Source organism: Clinocottus analis, unplaced genomic scaffold, assembly GCF_023055335.1.
Source record: "Clinocottus analis isolate CAN_PGR_092001 unplaced genomic scaffold, fCliAna1.0.p SCAF_22, whole genome shotgun sequence".
Classification (NCBI taxonomy): Eukaryota; Metazoa; Chordata; class Actinopteri; order Perciformes; family Cottidae; genus Clinocottus; species Clinocottus analis.
In genome coordinates this window covers 7393368-7418801 of record NW_027175954.1, presented here as the reverse complement: position 1 = coordinate 7418801, position 25434 = coordinate 7393368, and the positions used below count along the sequence as shown (strand labels likewise).

The 25434-nt window shown below is 38.9% G+C and overlaps 1 protein-coding gene across 4 annotated transcripts in view; it reads left to right on the top strand.

Annotated features, from left to right (window-relative positions):
• Positions 1 to 25434, top strand: part of ctnna2 (catenin (cadherin-associated protein), alpha 2) — a 281855-nt gene that overhangs the window by 54700 nt on the left and 201721 nt on the right. For 2 of the 4 annotated variants that reach the window (XM_068588776.1, XM_068588777.1), the window contains exon 7: positions 24114 to 24317. In XM_068588776.1, the coding sequence (XP_068444877.1) occupies positions 24114 to 24317 (204 nt within the window). Of the gene's footprint in view, positions 1 to 24113; positions 24318 to 24719; positions 24766 to 25434 lie in introns of those variants that run through there. The other 2 variants (XR_011078175.1, XM_068588778.1) reach the window with 2 other exon arrangements.

Here is a 25434-nt window from a genome sequence, read left to right as displayed (position 1 = left end):
CAGCTTTGATCTGTTACTCAGTCTTTGATTCCTCTGCAATGGTTGGATGCATAGACAGCAGACCTTAGAACAGCTTAGACACCAACTCACGTAGACACAGACTATCCAGAAAAAGAGGTTTTTATTATCGGAGGTGATTTCAGTTTTTTGGTTCATTTTTTAGACGATGGCACACATGAGTAATACGGACAAGTTGTTGTTGCTAAACAGATGTCATCATTTTGGCTATTGGTTTTGACTCCATCATTCTCTATTCTGTCAATGGAGTCTCTGAAAGCGTCGTTCACTCAGACATTACAAAACATTTAGTGACAGGTTTCAGCAATCACAATGGTTTACATCCGTCCCACACTTACTAGAAAAATAATAATGCTGATGACACTGTAAACAATTATTCCGTTTTGGATAGACTGAAGGAAAGAACATAAGTACCTTTTAGATTTCCTGCCTCTCAATCGCAAGAAAGTGCAATCATCTGTAAAAACAGCACACCAACACGGACAGATCAGTGAGAATATAGATTGCCTGCTATGTGGATTGTTTTGCATCTTTTTCCAGTGAACATCCTGAGGATTGCGGCTCATATGCCTCTAAAATGAAAATGGCAAGGTTGAGCTCATTGCCTCAACTGCAACTGAACATGTACAGTTAGTGACAGAGAAGGTTAGACAAGATTTTTAAATGCAGGACACAAATGCAGGACTGAAAGGGCAACTTATGAATAAGACAAGAAAGAAGGTATGATCTCATCTATACTTTTTTTTTTTTTTTTTTTTACAGACACCCAGAATTAGTTTAGAATAAGTCAACTTAGGACACTGAGGTACAAGATCTATTAAGAGAGAAAGTGGAGGTCAGCATCCTTTCAAATTCACTTAATTTTATTGTGCGATTGATGATGCGGTTCTGGGTTTTTCCTGGCCGGAAATAAGGCATTGTATATTCACCAAGCACCACAGTGGACTGATTCAGTTGTTAGTGAGAGATTTATAACAACAGTCTTGGTTTTATTATTTCGTTCACGGCTGCTTGGTTTGGTAAAGGTGACACAGAATTTCAGGATGGTCACCTTTTAAATTCGCTATGCAAGAAAATCCCTGTCATGTTCGAATGAAAGTCTTTATTCAGGGATCTGAGCTCAGTGGGAGGACAGATGGAGTCAGGGCCCTACGGGTATGTGGGTAAAGACACACTGTAGCACACACAGGCACAGAATTCTAGGTCACAGCACACATACACTGTGTCGCAATTCTATTGGATTATAAGAACGCAAAAAAATATGATAGTATAGTGGAGTTGTGAAGTAATTATAGCAAATACTGAAATAGATCAGTTTCTCTTTTACATTGCAGGTTATATACCAGTTGTTTCTGAGGAAAATTTGTCACTTCTGTGAGCATTAACATCCAGGCAGGAAACAGACACCCCGTAGCTCTTTCCCTCACACTTTGTTACTGCGGTGAACATTTTAATATGCAAAAGATCTCTCTTTGTCTACCTGTTATTCTTCCTCTTTCCGGGTCCTTATCTTTCTACAGTCAAAAGAAGCACACCATGCAGCCTTTTTAAAATTGTGACTCTGTTGGTCTCTTCCACTCTCGCAGTCTTATTTGAAGTGTCACACATAAAGGTATCAGCTTGTGAGCAGCAGCAAAGTAAGTACTTCTTGTAAACCCTTTTCATATAGATATACCCGATACACTGTGACTCAGGTGATGTAACTGAGCCAGGAAAACCCTGCCAGTACAGGTATAAGTTAAGCAGGTTTTTCCTTTTTCTCTGCTGCCTTTGATTAGATGAGAAGGAAGAGTAGGAAGAAGATGGGGATTATGTATTTTAAAGGAGCTGTATTTAGCATTAACATAGCAGCAAACAATGGTTATGTATGTAAAGATGAGGAATCCTTTGGTGCAAAACCCTGTTTTTAGTTTGGGCTTTTAATTATTAAGTATGTGATTCTCTGAATCAGGAAGTGAATTCAACAAAGAAGTCACTCTCCCTCTCTGTATGTTGTTATCCGAACTACGTGCTATGACATAGCCAGGCAGTTCACGTATGCTTGTGGGTCATGTTTGTGTGAGCGTCCCTCATCAGTTAGCTCATAGTGGCTGCGCCACACTGCTCTACTCTCATACAGGTGTTGCAGCAGCCTTGTGACTGTAGCGTAGCACCGACCCTTCAGTTCCAAACCTTGGATCTTGCATTTTTAAGAAAATAGTGATTTAATCAACAATGATTTCCCTGTCCTACGAGCTCTTTCTTCTCTCTCAACCAGCAAATTAAATGTGCATCTTCCTACGCAGGGCTATACAATTGCATTGTAGGAATTTAGTGTTTTTTTTAGTAGTTTTAAAATTGATTATGTCAAATTTGGCCCAGCACTGTGTCCTTTTGTGTGTCACATATGCTCTGGTTGGATCAATGCAAACAGGTGGCAAAAAGGTGCAGCTGTTCAAATACATAAGCTTCAGATGCAAAGCAAACAGTATGTTCATGCCATAACCAGCAGATGGCAGTGTTAGATTACTTTCAACTCTCGTCCATCCTCTCCTTCTTTCTATTCCCCACCCTCGCTCCCGTTTCTTTCCATTTTTATCCTTTTTTCCTGCAAGTCCTTGGATACAGTGATTTTCAGTCTGGCCCATTCTCCCCTGAGTGCAAGAGCCTGCATCACCTTGTATGGTTTTGTGCCATTAATGAGAAGGAAACTATTTTCTTATGTGTTCAGTGGTTTGATAAATGAATATCCTGAACTTGAGCTTCGTCAAAGAGGATTCAGTATTTGAGTTCACCAGATACAGCTTTAACAATTTGACCCCTCAGCCCAAATCCGTTGGAAAGTAATGCTTCTCTCACCTTCACATGCCTGCAAAGAAAAGCTGACACAGTTAGTGGACCTGTGCTGTCTCAGCCATGTTGTGTCAACACATCACTCGCACACCTCCAACTATCTCACATAAAAACCCAGTGTACGGTCCTTTGTTGATTTGTATGTAATATATATACACACACAGAGCACGCACACACAGAGCACACACTCAGCACACTTGCGAACAAAACAGAAAAGCGCATTTCATTCACACAGTGCAGACATGCATACACGAGCATAGCTTTGAGCCTGCGGCAGAGATCCAAGTCGCACTGGATCATTTTAACCACGGTTTTGGTTTCCATCTGCTTGTCCTCTAACTATTTTTTCTTTTTCAGGGGGATATTTACACAGCACTTTTTCCACTCCCCCTCACCTCCCTGTCTTATTCCACCTCCCTTGCTCCCTTTCTCTCTTTGTTCTCGTCGTCTGATGTGTCTTGAACCAACAGAGGTGTTTGAAATGCTTACATGCATACTCTCAGCCCATTTGGTAGCAGCATTGTATTTTAATGCAAAACTCTCCTCTATATATTGCAGGGTCTGTAGTCACACTGCACAAGCATATGCCGGTCCTCTCTCTGCATACATTATAGGCTAACTATAACCGGATTTACTTGCTAGCTCAGGGAAAGTGTCCATGACAGCCAGGCCATTGAATCTTACTGTGGAAAGCATTGCTTCTGAGTGTAAGTCGCTTTCAAAATGCTGCATGCGTCCGTCTGTGCAGTGAAAGGGAATTGACCACGTTTGTGTTTATGGGATGACGCACTGAGACACCCCTCGAAATACAGTTGAATTGGGAATTCCAATAAACATCATAGACATCAGATCAGTAAGGAGAAGCTGTGTTTTCTTTTGTCTGTCATTCTTTGATTTGTGCAAAATGCCTGTATATGAACATAGCCTTGTGCTTTTCTGTTTGAGAGTTTGTCCTCCCTTGCCAACAAGATGGATTTCTTTCTCTGGTGGCATGAGCAACATGCACGATAGATGGGCTCTTCATCGTTAGTGTGTGTGCACAGTGACTGGCCAGTGATGACCTTTTTGCGTGCTCCTTTTGTGTATGAGACGCTGCAGAGCCAACCTCAGAGAGACGGTGGCTGGAGAGCAACCCTGCTCTAATGTATGTAGATGTATTCCTAACTGAGGGATAGCTTTCTTGGTAATTGCTATATCAATCTGTGCACTCCTATCCTTGCTGTCTCATTTCAGACTCTCTCTTCTTTCTTTCCCGCTTTCCTCGTCCTCTCTCATACATCCGCATGCTCAGACACACAAACAATCTGCTGTTTTCTCCCTCTGCATTGTCTCTCCTGCCCCGATTTCTCTCTCTCTCTCTCTCTTTCTCTCTCTCTCTCTCTCTCTCTCTCTCTCTCTCTCTCTCTCGGTCTCTTCCCCTCCCTCCTTGACTCACATTGATTTGGTTCGTGAACACATGGGTGTTCAACCCATCCAATAGTTGCCAGTGAGAAACCGGGAGAGAGGAACGAATACATCCTTGATCATCGTTCCCGCTGATACTTGCTGGGGAAGGTCAGACATAAACATGCACAGATGCACACAGTAGTGTACGTATGTGCACCCACCCCATGCATTAATAACAGCATCGAACACGATGCCAAGTGGCGGTGTTATTGACAGGAACCCCGTTGAGTTCAATAAAACTCCACTCCCTCCGTCATTTTCACCTTGGCTGAGCCATGTGTTAGCCTAGAGGTATACCCCTAAATTACAACATCCTCTGCCTGCCAATTGAAACACTGCCTCATTTTCCATGGACAGATGCACCTGTCAAGAGAAATATGAATAGGGGAATTGAGCTGAAGTAATGGGACATGACCAGGGAAATATAGAAGTATTGGTTTATTTGCTGCTGTACAGTAATTAGCCACTCTGTGCCTTGTCTTGATGGCAATAAGGCATGGGAGAGAAGCAAGAGTGTGGGATGGGTCATTGGTAAACAGGCTTCAGAGATCCATACTAGTTACAGTTGGTGCTTATAGCCTTGGGCTCATCGTGATCAGCTTCCCCACTTCCTTTTTTCCATAAAGCTCAGTTTGCAGCTTCCTGGAATTACTCAGCTCTTCTTGTTGATCTCCAGTTATAGATTTAGTCTTGTTAGATTAGACTGACTGATGTTCCGCCAAGGCACTTTGGCAGTTTGCAGTTACATGTCTCAATGATGCAAACAACACAGTGAAAAGTACTTAAGGACATTTATCATAATACATCAGATGGCTTATCATAACAATACATACTCAAGTATCAACCAGACTTTTGAGGTTAGCTTTAATTTATATCTGTTAGTATTGCATGACTGAAACACAGTTCACACTGTTTTTCTTGGCTGACATGCTCAGTTTGAATGAAAGAAATGATCAACGTTAAGATGTGTTAAGAGATTATTCCAACCATTCTCTCTATATATGGGCAGCCACCCTAGATGTAATGGCAACAACAACCAACAAGAATTTCCTTCCTGCATCTTCCTTCTGACCTTTCTCAGAATGAAACTCTTGGGACCTTTTTTTCTATGGAGGTACAGCAAATTATTATTATTTTTTTAATCTTGCGTTATATTCAAGATATCCGCTGTAAGAGCCCCACCTGCCAGCTTGCCCACTCAGTTCGGTTCAATCGCATGGTTGCGGGGGCGCGCTGGCTCTAGTTCATACAGCACATATTCTGTATGCAAACACACATACACACACACCAGGTGTTTGTATTGTAAGGGATGGTCCAGTTTTGCCCATAGCAGCAAAGGTTAAGGTTTAAAATGAATTCTTCTCTGGTCAGATGTGTCCCATATTATTCAGGTAAAATGCACAAACAGAGGAGCAAGGCTACAGATTCGCTGCTGACAGCCAATCTGACTGTCCTTGCCAGCCACACAACGCTGCAGTACTTTAGGAAAGATTTTGATGACTTTCTAAAATCGCCTTTTCATCCCACACATAGTCTTTCACTATAGTTTCACAATAATATGGGAATGCTTACGCAAACACACAAGCACAGAGGCCTGTCATTTGGGGTAGCTTTTCTGCAAAGAGATATATCTGGCAGGGAAATCCTGGTGGATTTGAGACGAAACCTAACCAAAAGATTGTAAATGAGCTGCTTGTCTGAGTTTCAGTTGCCGTGTTGCTAAGCTAAGCTCCCTACCTCAAAGTCGGACTATATAGAAATGCAAAATAGTTCATTTTATTTCGGCACTATTCTACTTACATTCAGTGGTGTTAACGTTTTAGAAAAAAAACCCAAACCTGATTAAACATGTTTATCCCCTACAGATTGTAGCTGCCATTTTGTCTGTGATGTGACATGTCTATATGTACTGCATTCAGCATTGGGCAGTAAAACTGTTTAACATACATGTAGCAACCTTTATAATTATGGTTTGTGGTAACCAGCAAGCATTAATCTACAAATGGCAGTTTTTATTTTTATTTATAAACCTGAGGCGTAGAGGAGGTGTTCAGTCTGTCAGAGGACGGATAAGTCCTCAACCACCCGGACTGTAGATAGTGTATTTGACAAAGGGATTTACCAGACACAAATCCAAGACATTTAATTCATAGGACTTGACGGTGGCAGTAACACCTCAATGCAGTGTTGGCTGACTTAAGTTACCTGTATATAAGTCAGTAAAATACAAAAAGACTACTCATACTCTGCTCAGAGCTACAAAGGTAATCCTGGTTTGGGGTAGCAGATCAGGAAGTTATTTTATTTGTTTTATTTTATTTATATATACATATTAACGCCACCCTTACTAAACAGTTATCTTCACTGGAGCTGAAATTAAAATAGCCACAGGAAGTACTGACTTAGAACTAATAACACAACATCAATTGTGTGCTTATATTCTTCAGCAGGATTTTGTTCCCCTGAAGTAGTGGGCTTGAGTTTTCTTGTTTCTTTTTTCTTTTCACCTCAACTTCTAAAAGATACTTAAGCAGCTCGGCTAGGAAAACTAAACAACAAGTGAAACCAACCAATTGCCAACACTGCATGTTTGAATAGTGCAGCACTTAGAAACTCTAATTTCCCCCTGTGGCTTCCAGAACGGAAGAGATGCCCCATATCCCTGATCTATGTTTGGAAGAAGCACTAATGCACCAGTGAAGTTGCTTCGATGAGTGTAGCTTTGTTGACAGGCCAATTTAGCTGTCATTTTGAGATAATGTAGCAAGTAAGTACATCCGCATAGAACGATGATCCAGAGCCCAGCTCTCCCAGCTACTACATGAAGCCAGTTCCTCTCTTCTGGTTTGCTTTTTTGATTTCGAACTCTGAAAAAAAATAAAATAATAACGTTAGTCCTAGTTACATTAATGCGTGAGCGTTTTTTATTCCATGTTTAAAGCAGCTTCATCAGACATAAAACTTTGAGTTAAAATTCTCATTAATTAAACTTGTGTTTTAATAATCTCAAGGATGTGTTTTCTTTTCAATTTCCAAGTTGAAAAGAAAAATACTCCTTGGCTGACTATTGTACCGTAGTTGTATTTTGTCTGATTAATTCCCTACTCTCATCAGCAAAGCTTTCATTGTCAAGACTTCCTTTTGCAGCATCGGAAATGACTGCTCTATTTCATGCTCTTGCTTTGCCAGCATTATGTCTTCATCGTGTTAGTTCCACATATTTTGCCTTTATCCCTTTTCCGGTCTTTTAAATCTTATAATGTAATAGTGCCTACTAAAGCATCCCTATGTGCATCGCCATTGTGTGCAGTTGTTCTCTCACTTTTAGCCTCAATGGCATCCATTGGCAATTATGTTCTGGCTGAAGGTTGTGAGCTACTTCTGTATTTTACAAACGCTGCTGTAGTTAAATGAGAAACTTTTGAAAACGATTCTGCCTCCTTTGCCAAGACCACTGGCTGCCGGTTCGCCCTCCCCATCGCCTCCTCACATAGAGGTAAATACTCAGTAGGGTATTTACTATTGAATGCTCTGCTCATGCATCCTTTCTCAATGAGCAAATCATGTGAAACCTAAACAAACAGTTGAACATCAAACAAATGACTGTAAATCTTCAGTTAAAGACCTTAATGTAAACCGATCGTGTGAAAACAGTGTGCGCTTTTACTGATCAAAAGCATTTCATGCTTTGCAAATAATAAAGTAAGTGATGTTCAAAATATTATTTCCAAATTCACTTTCAACCTTGTTCCTTTGTGCAGCCTTTACATAAAACCGTTAATTAAGTGCAAGTTCAGCGGGGTATCATAGTTTGTACTATCTATCGTTCAGTCTGGTAGTACAAATGACATGTTTCACGCTGTGCTGCTGCCTCACTGTCTGCTATTTTAACATTTGTTTTTCACGGTTCTATAAAACGAACGCTCCAACGTGAGCAAGTTTGAAGGTTGATTTTAATTATTTGCTTGAGGGAAGATGGATAAAAGAAATAAAAATGCAAAATACTGAGCCACAATTGAATTGCATCAAAACTTTTCTTACTCGCAGCGATATGACTTTGTGAAAATTTAAATACATTTTTTGAATAGATTCGGTCGGGCAGAGGACCATCTACCGGGATACTATTGACCCAAAGAAGCATCTTGCAGACTGTCGGAGGTAAATTGTTGCAAAGCTCCAACTACTGTGAGCAATATTTATAAGTTCCTTTCAGCAAAATGCTCTGGGTGAATTTTAGATCCCTCTGGTAAACAGTTACACAGTGTACTATAAATGTTTAGGACTTTTATTGTAAAAGGTAAGAAGAAGAGGAGTGGACCTGGCCTGTCCTGCCTTAGTTATGTTGAAAATACTATTATATGGTTTGCCGCTTTGGTTTGGACCATGGAGCGTCCCCATTGTTGTACAATGTAGTGTACACAACCATTATTAGTTAATGCCATTATCCACTGTGCAAAGCTCAGAATAATCAACCTCACTGCAGTAATTATTATTATTTTTTTCATTGCGTAATATTCCTGGTCTGTGTGCAAGTATACTCATGACAAAATGATGTATTAATTTCTGAAAGATTTGAAAGGCATTTTAAAGTCTTAACAAACACCTTGCATGCATTTCCTTCATCATAAGATATTTGCAAACTATTTTGAGTATTTAAGTACAAACAAAACAGGGACCCAGACACAGAGACTAAAAGACACCCTCAAATCTAATGGTATTTGTTATCGAAAGCTAAATAATTAATATAGTTAATTCAATATCACAGAATGTAAGTTAAACACACATGTATTTGACATAATACAAACACCAATAGCAAAACGGAGATTAAGAAGAATTGTTAGAGTCAAGTTGGATATGCTGTTTGTAAGGTGGAGAATAAATTCAGCAAAGGAGAGTAGGAAATGCAATAAAGAAAGAGGGGCAGAGGGATCAAAGACTTGTGCACTTTTGGCCTGTTCTCTCCAGTCTGAACTGTCAGTCACAGCTTCAATTGTATCATGAAGGAGCAGAAAGTATTGAGTTCTCTGATGTGATGTGTACTTCTTTACAGAAGAGAGGAAATGTTATATCACACCATTTGAAACCGATCCCAAGTTGAGAAGTCAAAACCCAAACCCTCTGACAAAACCCTCTGACAAAATTAAACTTTTTGTGACAACAAAAACCTCCTAATAATAATAATTAATGATGTAATATGTCAACACCTCTAGTTCAACATTTTAATGAACTCGGGACACCTTATTCATAGCTGAGGTTTAAATGGACATAACGCATGTCAGACAAACTTATAAGCAATTTTTTATATTATTGTAGACATTTTGTTTTTTTTAGCTTAAATACAGAGCAACCAAACCTAAGGTTTAAGCAATACTCATGAATTTATGTAGTACGCCCTTTACAGTATTAATCTAATTGTATTATTACTACCTATGGCTTAGCATAATATTTTGCTGATCACCATGAACATTCTCATTAAACAACAAACTGTTTGCATGACTTCTCCTAGTGCAAGACCTCTCAGTTGCACTGGCTGTAGGTCACGTCTTGTATCCCATAATAAGTACAACAAATTCAGACATTCAGGCTTTTTTCCCCCCAGCAAAATAATTGTGCCCTCCATCTACAGTGACACTGATTAGTACAATGTTACACCGACCTTTTGACCAAAACTAACAATAAAACCAAGGTTGCTATGGGATCTCTACTTTGCTTTTCTTCAATGTATACAGCAAACACACCCTCAGGATTTTTGTTTTCATAGAAATAGTATTTTTTTGTGAAGTCCCAGAAGCCATTATATGGAATGCTTATTTTGAAGGCAGCTGTTCTGGGAAAAAACGAAAGAGTGAAGGGGCTTGGTCATTTGGAGGGACAGAGACAGTGTCAAGCTGAATGATTTATATTGAAGATGGGGAGTGGGGGAGGAGGGGCAGTATGTGGGGTTTGGGGTTATCATTATGCTAGACAGTATTTGAAAAAGCAAACCATGAAATGAGAACTGTATTCATATTTAAATTGAGACAAGTCCCCTTGTGCCTGCACAATTTTCAATTATGGGAGATCTGTATATTGATGTGTGCTCCAAAGGAAACTGAGCATCGCAAGTATCTGGTGTGTTATCCAGCTGACAAATTGAGGCATTTATTTGTGTTGTTGGGAGGTCAGATGAAGAATACATACATACAAAATATATAAGATACAAACAGAGTGCTCAGGGACGCATCAGCACCTATATGGTTTATTGCAGACCGTTTGAAAAACAAATGATTTGTTTTTCTTTCCAATGATTTTATTTCTTCCACATCATGAGCAGGAAAGGAGAACAATTTTAAACCATGCATCAGTTGGAGAATGTGATGAAAAAAGGTCATGCAACCAAGAGATTCATGAAAAGTGATAAAAATCTGCCTGATGAAGAATGATAGAGCAATGGAAATGATTTCATCTGTTCTCATCTTCGTTCCTTCTGTCACTGCCAGCCCACCAGGAAAGTTTCTAGTACTCCAGACTGCCAGTCCGCCCCAGGGCATACTAGTAAAAGCCTTGAGCCCTGACTCTTCTCACATGACTGTGTCAAAGCGCTCTCTCTCTCTCTCTCTCTCTCTCTCTCTCTCTCTCTCTCTCTCTCTCTCCTTCTCTCCGCCCCCCCCCGCCCCCTCCCTCTCTCCCTCTCTCTGCTAACTTCTGTCCTAACAGTTATACGCACAAATGTTGAATAAACTATTAATATTACAACAAGCATGCAGTATTTGTTGCACATCTTTATATGGAAGCAGTTTAGAATCTGGTTTGGGTGTCACCAGCTATTCTCGAAGCCATCACTCAGTGCGGTTACATGCATTCGAATTACTGGCTTAGTCGGACTAAAATTGAATTATCCCGTTCATGTAAACACCTTTGTTCGAATAATTGCGGTCCGACTACGATCTGATTAACACCCCTGGATGACTCGATCCGACACGATTGATAATTACATCCCGGCAGGTAAACGGTGAATCGGATCGGAACTGGACTATGCATCTTTGCGCATGCTTAAGATCCCGCCGCCCCCTCCTTCCCTTCCCTCCCAGGTCGTGACCCGGAAGTTAAGAGAGACGATAAGTTGTCACGGCCGGCAAAAACAAACAAACGTAAAAGTCTTTTTACAAGACGATACTACCTTCGGTGGGTGTTTCCGCTAGCTCCGTGATGTAGCCAGCTAGCGCTGCTGCTAGTTCCCTCTTTCCTCTCCGCTAGCTCCCAGACAACCACCGAAGCTGGTTACAGTGGGGTTCTCTCCATTATGTAGAGTGAAGAGGTCAAGCGGAGATGGCTGTATCACCACGAGATGTAATGAAAACAGAGCAACCTATTGTATCGGATATGACATGCTTTCGGCCAATGATTCGATTTATTCACTGCCATGTATATTAGAATATCAGCAGTTGCACCGAAAGAGAGCAAAGTCCGACTAAAGCAAGATTTGAATTAATACCATCATGTAAACGCACTGAGTAAGTTTGTGTGTTATAAGTTCTCCCTGTAGTCTCAGTAACCACTACATCCTTTTCAACTAGTAATTCACTCGAATTGGTTTCACCAGCCAAACTTAAGTAACGCCTTAGTTGATACAGGCTTAACGTTCAAACGGTCACAAGAAAACATCTGCTTTTCCGACACACTGAACTGTAATTACCATGTCACTTCCCGAAAACTTACTTCGGGACACGAAACCACAGTATCTTGTGCCAACCTCATTTAAGCAAACAATGACTTGTGAGCTGAACCAATTAAAAAAATGTATTACGCCTTACAAACTGAAATCTTATATTACACTTACATTGAAGTGTTACTGGCGTTATTTAACGGTTCACCAATGTCTGTTATGGACGTTATTGATGATGCCGCATTAAACTATGGGATATTAACACTGGCGTAGTGTCCAGTGTTTGCATACTGCAATATTTCACCAGAGATAGTCAGCAGTTTGTGTACTTTTTATTTCATACTTGGGTTTAAGACGTACTAAAAATAACTAACCTACTGTTAGCGTACTACTGTGTATATATATATATATATATATATACACACACACATACATACATACATACATACATACATACATACATGCATACACCACTACACCCAGGAGGTGAATGCTGGGTGTAGAATCTACAGGGCCGCTTAAAACTTTAAAACAACAATCTTTATACGGCAAATGAACATACACCAGAGCAGATATGAAAAACATAATATTACCTCTTTTTCTCCTCGCTCTAAATGGGTTCTGCCAGTTAGTTCAGTTCCCATGGGAGTTGCTTGGTGTAAATACTTTGTAACAACTAAATTCTACATGAGAACTATTTTGTGTGGTGCACTTTTTATTACACAATGTGTTAATCTCCACTTTGTGAACACTTCCATTAACAGTCGGCCCAACCAGTTCCTGACATCTAGAGATCTCTGTTGCTAGTAATCTGACAAGCATTTCACCCACAGGCCCTGAAAGTGTAAGACATACACAGAAGTATATAAATGTTTGATGCTTTTCTGTCCTTCAGTACAATTGTGCTGCGGCGGCTACACTGAATGTAAAAAGCCCTCGGTGCTGTGTGCCTGCATGTCTGATCACACAATAGAAGATATACGATGTCATGGCAACACCTCTGGCTATGTAGACTGAGTGTGCTTGCTGTGTGTAACACAATTTCTATTGGTCACTGTGGATTTTTCAGACACCTTGCAGTATTGCGAGCGGTCTTAATCTTCATTAAGACACAAGGGTATCAGTCTAAGTCACTGCTAGAGTGCGATTGAGAGGGTCTACTCAAGCTTCGGCTGGGTAATTAGTAAAGTCCTTTTCCCTTTTCTCCTCAGCTACCCCCATAGAGCAAAGGGCAGGGCAGAGAACCCTCAATTTAAATGTTAATTGCATCTTTACATCCCTGTAATTTCTAATTGCCTTTACTTTTCCAAACCTGCAGTAAACAGTGGTTAATGAATGAGGATTATCAGGTGATCCATGATAGCAATAATTATCCTCCCAAACCTCTGGCGGTATATATTTCACTTAAGTCTCTCTCTTTTTTTTTTTTTTTTTTTTTTTTTACCTTGGAGATGCAGTCCTTAAAAAATGTGATTTTCTGACATGTTACTTTCCCTTTGCTATGACTTTTCAGTCACAACAGCTCCACTGGGTCTTATGACCACAGCCGAGAATAAACTGCCATGTCATCCACTATCTCTGCACTCATTTTCTGTGGCGCCTATATGGGGATCACCAGAATACATGAAGTCAGGCTTCAACATCTGCATGTATCGTGAGCTGTGCAGCTGGAGGCAGAGGACATTAAACCCTACATCCCCCTCCACTTCAAGATCATGCAATTCCCTCAAATGTGACTCTCATTATGGTGTAGACAGTCACAGCCTGAAGTTAATACCATCACAGAGAAAGTTCCCTTGCTTATGTGGTAATGTCACGCAATTGTGCAATGTAAAAAATGAAAATAGACAACTTTATGTATATTCGTAGTAGATAGCACTCAGGTGTTCTTTGCGGGTGGGTTTAAGCTAGTGGAGAAAAAGACATATCACACCGGATGATAACTTTTACAGAAAATGAAATATTGCTTTATTATTGCTCTTGCTGCGACAGTCGTAGGCAGCTAGCAGGTATGGCACTATCAGTACTTTCACTTGCAGACTTTTTAGCCCTTGCTAAACTGTGAAGGCCTCTGTCACAGGTATTTAGAGATTGGTTCTGAGAGCGAGGGATGGTTTTCTGTCTGTAACACAATCTTATGGATAACACAGACTCACTAAACCTGTGCTAGAGGTCAGTTATTCTTCTCCTCGAACACTGTTGCAGAACTTCAGAAGACTGATTGATATACAGTTGTTGTCCTTGTGCCTCAATCCTTTTTGTTTTGTTTGCTGTTAGAAGGCAAACATAATCACTACCATTTTCAACAATGGGTCTTTCTTAGGGACATAACACCTGGAAATTGGTACCAGTGACTCAGTGAATAGCTGTTACTTACATCTTTTGTCTTCTGTGAGGCTCCTATTTATTACCGGGTAAAAGTTGTAAAGTTGTGTTCCTTTTTAACGTAAGAACAAAACAGCACTGGCTGTATCGGGGGAAAAAACACAGAGATATAAATAAGGATGTCCTTTGGAAATTCTAAGATATTTACATTACACTACACAATTAAATAGCTGTATTAACAGAAAGATTTAAGTACATTGAAAATGAAATATAATGAATGAAAATATAATGAAATATAATCATGAATGGGACATGTCTAAATAATGAGAACTAATAGTTAATTGCAATTGTTTGAGCTGTAAGAGTGCACTGCCAACTTTGACTATTTTTGTAATTTATTTTCTTTTTTATATACTTGTGAACTTCACAAGATATCATACTCTCAGTATTAACTGGACGTCCAGGTGTGTTGGAACAGACTGACTTCTAGCAACATTGATTCCACATATCTCCCGAACACATCAAACAAGGATTAGTGGGGTAGATGGTAGGTGTGCCTTTGCTGACAACTCACAGTATGTGTCCTCTTTTGAACAACTGGACGCATGCTGTCAAATCACGCCCTGCTGGACTGCTCCTGCTCGTTTGGCATACCGCAGTTTAGTGAACTCTGTAACCCTGTGACAATTAAATCTGCAGTTTGACTGTTCACAATGTTGTCATTCTAGCTGTTATGGCATCTTCGACGATCATTCACTAATAAATTAGTTTGACAGCAGTATTGTTAGTATTTTAAGTCTCTCGCCGTTTCATCAGAGGCCTTTATGTACATATACAATGAAGAGACACTGCCATTTATTTAACTGAGCTACAGATTGTTATGAAACTGAATAAAATCATGTAGATTTATTATTATTATTATTATTATTATTTTTTTTACAGTTCTTGCCATTGATTAAGTCAGTGTGTATGGGGGTAAGGACCCTAGGATTTTCAGCCATTTCAGTGATCCCCTTTTGAGCCATAGATGGTTATTTGTTACTGGTTATTTTGGTACAGTGGTAAAGTGACAGACATCCAAATGAATGCACAGGTAAGTAACGACAGCTTCGTGGAAGTGACTTCACTGGATAATAACTGAGAGGATCAAACTCTGTGACATTAGAATGATAATTGTCTGATTCCTTGAATTTTCACTAATTGCTTCAATTGACATGCTGTGTTAAGCCTAGTTCATGCTTCTGCGTCAGGTCGACGGCATACCTACGCCACAGCTACGCTGTCAACGCACACCCCTACGACGTAGCTTGACGCGCACCTCCCAAAAATCCTAACTACGTGTCGCGTTGATGCGGACTGCAAGCGCTGTAATTGGTCCGCTTTGAACTTAATTTCCGGCAGTTTCTTTTTTTTTTTTTTTAGTGGTCGTACAGACCACCTCCGCAAACTTCTTCTCTGTCGCCTGCGCTTCAACATTTGCAATAAAAGCATTTGCTCTTCAATATTGATGAGCTCCGACTCTATAACCCCTGAAACCACACAGCCAAACACACCTGGCGGCATGGCGGTGAATTGTAGAGCAACACGGTCCCTCGACGCAGAACTTTGAATGCTCAACGACGCCGTCACGTCGACGCCGACTTGACGCAGAAGCATAAACTAGGCTCTATCCCTGCCCTCAATGACTTTAACTCTTTAATCCATGCCCTCAATGACTTTAACTCTGTTGGCAAAAGAGAGAAGTTTGTCATTTTGAAAAATGTCACGCTAAATTTAATAATTAATTAATTATTAGTATTATTAACTAAAATGTATCTCTGTGTTGATATGTATGGTGTAAAACCTGATATAAATATTCAATACATCACATGTGACATTTTAAACCAAATGGTTATTTGTTTGTCTAGTGTTATTGAGTTCAAAAGCTCAAAACAAAAATCATAATATTCCCATGCCGTCACCCAATACACTGAATTATTGGAGGCTGTCTCGTATTTCGTGCCAAACACTGTTTTCGACCCAAAAGCACCCCACCCACCCAAAGCTCCCCAGCAGCTTTCTGTGCGTCCACACTTGCAGAGAGACTGGGCACTACTCCAGCTACCATTACCTAGGCAGGCGGGGAGCCTTGTTGGCCTTATTATGCTACTGTACTGTTTGATTTATGACTCTGTCGATGTGCATCTGCTACATTAATAAACATTCGGGCACACCGTCATAATTTAACCTACACAGTTTTGAATAAGAGCTGTATCATACCTTCAGTATCATCAGCATCACTGCTGAGGATTGCATTAGCTGAGAGTTCATAGTTGTTCTGATTACCTCTTCATGTTCTACTCATTATATGGCACAGATATTCATTTGTTCAAAGACAGGTGACCTTCAGTTGCTACTTATGTCTGTCTGGCAAAAAAAGAACCAAAAGCCACTTTTGTCACACTGTTTTAAGACACAGTGCTTCAGAGGTTGCCATGATAACTAATAACTAAACCTAGATGCAGACAATGGCTGGAATCACTTTCTCGATTGTTTCCAGACATGCAAGGGCAGATATGTCTGAGCCAGACAAGAGGAAATGAAAAAAAAAATAAATCTTGCTCTTCCATTGACAATGCTGTGAATTGGGTCATCATTTTGTCTGCGATCTCTGTTTCACTTTTTGAGCAAATGTATCAAGGCAAATAACATACAGGGGAAAAACAATGAGATGTCAAGTAGTGCACCTCGGGGGACGATGAGAATGAGACAGGAAAAGTGTTACAGAAGAGGGAATGTTGACGCCTGAAATGATACAAACATTCAAACAACGTGCATTTGAATATGAGTTTCGGGCGTATTTCAAGGAAGGAATGTCCACAGAGAAGTACATTTGTTGATGTTATGTAAACTGTTGATTGTACTGAAAGTTGTTATTTATTTTTCCTCATCAAGATGATTATATGCAGAACCTTGATATCTCCCCTTGGGTATAGCCTACATGAGGCAGGTCACAGCCCAAATTGACATAATTAAACCAGCAGGATTCAAGTTTAATCATTAATCAAGATGTCCTGACCACTGGGATTTGTCTTACTTAATGCATGTGTGTGAAGGAAAATCATTTACTATGGAAAACTATTCTGTGTGTTTTGCGCGGCTGCTTCTGGATCTGTGGCGCTTTCTCTGTTTTTCCCCTCTCTTTCACCTCATTCCCAAATAAACAACACCGCCCAAAATATTCATATACTGTAATTTCTCAAACACGCCGGAGACATCTGGAGAGTAGAGTCGGATTGTTGACTGAATATGTCCCTGTTTGCAATCGGGACGGCTTTGGTCTTTGTTTAAGGAGCTGTTCTAATTAACATGTGCAAAGTAATTCCTGTCTTGTTTATGCTTCAACTTAGCTTCAGCAAGCACGTGACTCTGCACATGTTTTGTTGATAAAAGTTGGAGGCTTTATTGGAGAAATATATTCAATATGTACACAGTTTGATGTCCTGCTAGATATGCTATTTTACCATTTCACAAATCTTTTCTTAAATATTTGGCATCTCAATGCGGATTGGCTTTCACAACTCAGCGGCACGCAATTAAAAAAAAAAAAAAAAAAAGAGTTTCTAAATTTCAACTCACATGAGGGAGGCGAATTTTTCACAACATGACATTCACTACGAAAAATTCATCCGATTTGCGCTACCGGCCGCAAATTTGTGTTGTTCGTATAACATTCGCGTCTAAGCATTGACTTTGGACGCAATCTACTCGCTGTTGGTGTGAACGCAGCATTAAGCTGTGTTTGGTATATTCAGTAACGATAACCAAACATGTTATATATATAAATATTGTTATATATTTTTAGAATATTTGAGAATTATTTTTATACTGTGCACTTTCTGTCCGTTGTTGTGTTGCAGAGATTACACAAGGATTCATGTGTTTCTCTTTTTTTCACATTTTTCACTCTCCAGGTACTATGCATCTCCCTCAGAAAATGTCCTTTACTTCACTACCATATGAAACATTCAGTACAGTTTAGTAGATGGTGTCCCGTAAGGACCAAATGTATTGAAGTCCATTTTCTCAGATGTCCTACTGTTTTCATATATAAAAGATTCAGCGCTACCCAGCTAACTGTAAAATGTAAACCCATAAAAGCTCACCCTTGAAATATTTAGTGTACTTCAGGACGTCTACAAGGTGAATACATGGCTAAATCTATGAAAAAAAAAAATGTTTGCCAGAATAAATAACTTATTTTATATGAAAAGGTGGTGGTACAAACCATTATATTTATATAGCCACCTTATTTTGAATTGAAGCACACTGTTTTTAAAGGCCCAAAGGTAATAATGTGTTAAACGCTGCGTGGTAGCATATCTTGAGCAATGTAGGACACTACTGCGTTGGTTATGTCCTCGTACCGTTTGGATGTTTAGTGATACGATATTGTACCTCTATTATGCACTGCTCGTGTGATGTTTTTTGAGATGTAGAAGATGTAAATTGTGACCCATGACTGAAGAAGATACAGTGATGCTGCCACATTGCGATGGTGCAACCAAACAATGATTAGCGGTTTGCATCTCACTTGTAGCATGTTTCATTGTCAAGGTATATATATGGTGGGCCGTAAAGAAGCAAAAGCTGAAGCAACAGTTTCTCTTGATCTCTGAAATGCTTTGCCAGTATGGTAGCTAGCCAGAGCCTTGAGTCATAGTATGTCATCTAAAAGGACCTAAGAGGCCCACAAGTTTGCAAAGAAAATGAGCTAGATGATGTTTGCAATAAAAAACTAGTACTAGTTCAGGTTACTGTGTAAAGTGGATGCACAGGGCCATGCATATATGGTAAGAAGGGCTTATAGGATGGGGAAGGAAGAACTGCAGGATTGGGGCTATATTTTCAAATTCTTCATTTTTTTCCTCCTTTTTTCATAAGACTGCCTTCCCAGGGGTACCACTTGAATTACAATATGCTCCAATTTTATTAAATCCAATCTGAGGACTGTACATACTGTTAAGCCCCTACAGGCAAATCAGAGTTTATGGTATTGGGCTTGATGAATAGATTTGATTTGCCTGAAAGGCTCTTTCCACTGAACGGATCCACTGTTATTTAACACACCCACACAATTAGCTTTTTCTGCCGTTTCCAACTGTCACTGTGTGACAGTAGAAGGCCAAACCCTAACCCTGAGTCAGACGCTCTTCATTAAGGTCAATCAATCAGAGACTAATGCTCCTCCTGGGCCAGTGTGGGCAGAGCTTTGTCAAACAGCATAATATTCACAACCAATGAACCCTGGATTGGGGCCACCCAAGGCAATACAGTGGTATGTTCAAGACTAGTTGAACTGTCCTTAAAGACAAAATAGTTGTCTTCAAATATTGTAAAGTCCTAGAAGGCACATTTGACAAAGGATGATATGACATGTGCCCCGTCTTACTAGTTGATGCCCCAAAGTAGGGTCAAATCAATAGCCTTACCCTTTGTTGCCGAGGTTATTTGTTGCCCACAGTTGCCTGTGGCATTGATACACTGTCAAAACCAACTTTCACATTGCATTACAGGCTTAAAGCATGACCCTAGAATTGAGGAATAGACTTAACTCTTTCATTAGCCTGCAGGTACAATCCGTCTCACTGCTCTATATAAACAAATCATAAAAATAGAATGCATCTGTTATCCAAACCTTTTTAACCTTTTTCATATTCAAATATTCATATAAGTTAGGAGATTACATGGCTGTTTTTTATTTTACCACTACCATTTTGTTGGCCCACATTTCAGCACGTCATAAAGAAAAAGCAAATAATACTTCTGATGGAGCAGTATACTGAAATACAACCACTCGTTACTTTACAAAGTATTGTAATGTAGAGGATCAGACATGTAAAATGTCATTTTAGTTTTGCAACCAGAAATATACTGTTCATGAAAAGCATTAATAAACAATAAAGCAAACAGCATAGTCATTTATAATGTGGTTCAAACCCAACAAAAGTCCCCAAATTGTGAAGCTCATTGTGGGAATTGATACTCACAATCATTGGCAATGGCTGAGGATGACCACAGTGGTTGCCATCTCCTTTCAGCCTTTGTCAACCCGTCATTTGCAACTCGTCTAACTCTGCCTGACAGCCAGTGATAATTACAACTTGACATCTTGTGTGGACAAACAACTGAATAGAGTACAGGATGTTTTCCCCTCATGTTCTGTTCTCCTTTGCATCTTCCAATGTTGAAATCGACAGTGTATTGAGCCGTGTTAAGATCCTTTTTTTTTCCTTTTAAAGCTTTAACTTCGAATCAGTAGATGTAAACCACAGGATAACCTACAACAAAGGTATACAAGAAACAAGAGATTATTCATTGTTATTATTATTATTATTATTATTATTATTATTATTATTAAAGGGATCAACATAATTGAAAACTTCAACCTTTATGTGCATTTCTTTAATATGAGAATGTATTGATTTCACTAACCCAAATATTCTTGTGATTATCACTTTCATATTTTATAGTTAAGACTTACCATTTAATTTTATGATACTTTATCTTGCATATAAATTATACCTTAAAACCTTACAAACCTCAAGCAGTTTCAGTGCATTTTGTTACTTCTGCCTTCTTTTTCACTGCAACATTGAAAAAGAAAATTGAGGCCCCATGTGCTGTATTTGCATTTTTACAACCTCTTTGTACAAAATCTGTGGTCCTGCAGCTAAAATATCAAAATGTTATTCTTCAATTTTGTTGCTTTCCTGGTGAATGCATATGTCACATATGATGTGTTCAAGGGCTGTCAGAAAGTAAAAACTCTGGTGATAATGACAAAATCTGAAATATTTTGTCATTTCTTTTAAAGAAAATGCTCCTTCTTGTCAACCCACAGGGTTGTAAAGTTAACTTTTGAATTTGTTTGATGATAAAAGTGGACAGGTGGCTTTATATCTGAGTGCAATACTTGTAAGAGTGAACAACATATAACTAAATATTATTGTTTAGTCTCTTAGTCAATGTCAGTTGAGAATATCAATATACATTTCAGATCTGAGACACTGAGCATTAAATTTGAAGCAGCCTTGTTTCATCGATATATTGTACCTTAATCTGACAATAAATATAATGTAAAATGATATTACAGAAGCAGCATTGTTTTTGTATATGTGCTTGCATTCACTAATATTGGCATATGTGGGCTATTAGACAAAAAAAATCAGTACTCAACACTAGAACTAGCTTTAAATAATTCTATGAAATATAAGATGGAGGTGATGCATAGAATCAAATGTCATGTTACATTGAGGCTATATATATATATATATATATATATATATATATATATATATATATATATATATATATATATATATATATATATATATTAAGCACGGTTCTAAGTATTTTGTGTACATCAAGCTTTCCTTGAGGACATGTACAAGAACATTTTTTTAAACTGTGAATGTAATGTCATGATTTTAAGGTCATCTATTAGGAATCTCACTTGTTTACGTTAAACCGCTATTGACAGTATTTCCCCCAGACATGTTATTCTGTTCTATATTTATCTTTTTAAAATTATTTCCTGTATTTTCTCTCCTTTTATCCTACTCTCCGATCTTTTTTTTTTCTGTAGCCCCAAACTCTCTCTTCCTCCCCCTCTTTGTCATTTTTATACTGCAACATCTTGTATTTACCGCTCTTTCCTGCCAGCTGCAGATGGAAAGTAGGTTATGCTTGGTGCTTGCACTCTCGTACCTTACATGTTATTATGCATCATTTGACAGTCTGTCATCCTGCCCCAGGATTAGACTGGCTGAGGAGAGACCAAACACTGCACCTTTGCTTCGTACTATTAGCACTTCATGAATGCCACAGCCACTTCTTAACCCTGTAAGACCCAAACATAAAAATAATGTCTATTTTTTTTTTTAAGTCAGATGATGTTGTAAGAGTCTTCTGATGCAGATAATGAAAGATTTTTTTTTTTTTTTTTAAAGTTATAAATTTTTAGGGAAACGTTGTAATATTGCAACGTTGGGCTTTGGTGGTAGCAGAATTTCAGCATTTGCTCCCAAACTGTCAGAACAAATGCACAAAACAACTACTGGTTAATTTGGAGTGTGTATTGCTTACATAGCACTATAACAGTACATTTCATTAATCACCCAACAGTCATATTTTTATGAATCATAATATTTTTAAAAAACATTACAAAAACTGTATAAAATGTTATAGAAAACTAAAAAGAATCAGTATCCCTTGTTTACTTGTGATGGTAGTCCCAAAGCAGTTCTTTTCCACTGAAAAGCAGAGGCGGAGATTGCATTTCCTGCAGAGCGTATTGGAATATCCTTTCACGCAATGTCTGCAGCGTCCTCTTGTTGTATTCACCGGGAAATGTGCAACCATGTTGGTGGTCAAGTATAACTAATTCCAATGCAAGTGAATCCTATTCAGGCAATACATTACACTGATGGCACACAATACTGTCTGGCTAGCCTAATGGCTCTCTACTTACATTTAAATACAACCCCACCCAGAACTCTTACATCCCCACTCGCAGAACATTTACACCTTTCACTGAACAATGCACCATACATGCAACCCCCACGTTCCAAAACATTTACACTTGTCCCTGCACAACCATCCTCCAAATCATTCCACAGACATTATCTGGCTTGTGTAAAAAGGAGATATTTGGTCAAACAAACAAAGTCTAGATGAAAAAAGTTGACTATATCACATAGAAATAACGTAGCGTTAGGGTTACCTAAACCCATTCATAATTATTCAAATCTGGTCTAAACTTAGAATTATAACAAATAACCCATTTGTAAAGTGTGACTCATCAAATACATTATATTTCTGTAAGTATTTATCCTGTTTCTGAACATTTGAGAAGTGAAATGTCTCCATGCAGTGTGCAAGGTGCATGCTATTTTAGCTACCATTATGACCCAACGTTGTAAAATCACAAAAATGTTCCCCCTCATAGTTTGTGATGCATGTTTAGTTTATTCACAACTTTGGTGTCCCTGAAATGCAACTCGGACTGGGCCAGGTGCTGAAGCTAAAGACACTTTTCATTAAATTGGTTCTGTTGATCCTGAGGATGGAAAGACTAAACTTGAATTGCGATTCGGTTAATGTTCCCTTGTTAATAGATGGAAAGGGGATATGATTAAAAAAACTCTTTGCAGTTAATTGTGTGGCATATGTTGTTGTTTTGCTTTGTGTCTCGCCTTACTGATCCATGGTATTATATCAAAAGACAATAAGTCTACTTTATAAACAGCTTTATTACTGCAGTTTTCACATCATTATGTATTATGTATGTTAGTTATCATGCATGGACACATCATATACAAATCTGTATCAATATCATGTATTTTTTCCATTTACCATACCTGCCATTGAATTAAACATAGTTTAAATACATTTAACTACTTTCTTTTAGTAATGGTTTATTTTAGAAGGGGACAATAATAAAAAACATTTCTCTAAATACGCCGCAGTTAGCCGAGGGGTTATTTTTCATCTGTAGTCCCAATTAGCGTTAAACCATAAAACTAGTTCACTGGCTAGTTAGCAGGCTCATGGCATGTCTTTATATGGTCAACTGATAAGGTTGCTGCTCATTTGTTACCATAAATGACCCTACGGCAAAATGCTTCTGTTTTGTATCACTTGTATTCGTTCACAAAACACACTGCTGTCACTTCACACACCAATAATCACATCTGATTTACTGCTGATCATAGTTTCTCAGTTTGGTCCTCCCATTGGTCATACTTTTGCTCATATTTCAACCATTTAAATTCTGTCCTGACCTTCTTGTCTTTTTGCCCTACAGAACAAGATCATCCTGGATCCTCTGACATTCAGTGAGGCTCGTTTCCGTCCCTCTCTGGAAGAGCGCTTGGAGAGCATCATCAGTGGTGCCGCACTAATGGCTGACTCCTCATGCACACGTGACGACCGCCGTGAACGCATTGTGGCTGAGTGCAACGCCGTTCGACAGGCCCTGCAAGACTTGTTGAGCGAGTACATGAACAATGTAAGTCTCCTCTCTGATCATTTGATGCTTACTAGCTAACTGCAACTGCACACTTGCACACCTCAGAACACACATACATCATGGAACACACATGCTGCTGATATCCTTTGTTTTTCTTCTACTTAATCTTGTCAGACAAATAGGGACCCAAAAAGATTTTATTCCAAATAATATGTTTTCGCTCATGATACATTCACCCGCCATCAAGTGTTGAATTTAAAGCAAAAGCTTTCTGATTGGACTAACTCAGCCTTACTCAACCATAATCATGTCCTTTATTTAATAAATGTGGCACTATTTTTCTAGCCAGTGCAAATACTATAATGAAAGCGGCTATATATTTTAGTTAGTTCTTTACCTCAAATTGCTCTTTGCCGACCACTTTGGTATTTTTGTTCTTAGATTAGTGCGACAGGTGCAAAGGTGGGAGGAAATAAGATGGTGAAAGGTAAGCTGTTGGTAAAAATGAGCTCTTTGATGTGCTTAGAAAAGATGTCTGTGGTCTATTTTAGCATTGCTTTGTTGATAACTTCATATCCCCATTATTATGGAAATGATAGGCTTTGGTTTCACACGATATTGGTAATGCATACGTTTGTATAATGCAACTCCTAACATCATAGGCAACAACAGTATTTTCCTTCTTGGAGAAACCGCTCTGCATTTTCCCTATCCATTTGGCTCTCGGTTATCCTGCTTTCCTCATGCACCACTGTAACTGGCACGGCTGTTTATAGGTTATGAGTCTGGCCAGGACAATGCTTAATCATCATACACTTAAAATGTATATTCTACTTCCACAAACCCTTTTGTGCATATAGAATTGTGAGCTGTTTCTGAACAAGTAAAATAGTAGATGCACTTGGATACACTGTCGTTGACTTTGCACACGTTTTGTGTTAGATTTTGTGATTGTGCAATTAAGCAGCCCTAAAATTAAAAAAAATGTTCACTGCAAAATATTTTATCATCTTAATACGAAGTGTTAGACATATTGTTGCATTTTTCTGCAGAGAAAACTATAGGCAGAATACTTTGATAAATGTGTTAGCAGATATCATTCGTATCTATCTGTGCGCGCACACACACACACCCACACACACACATTTTCAGATGC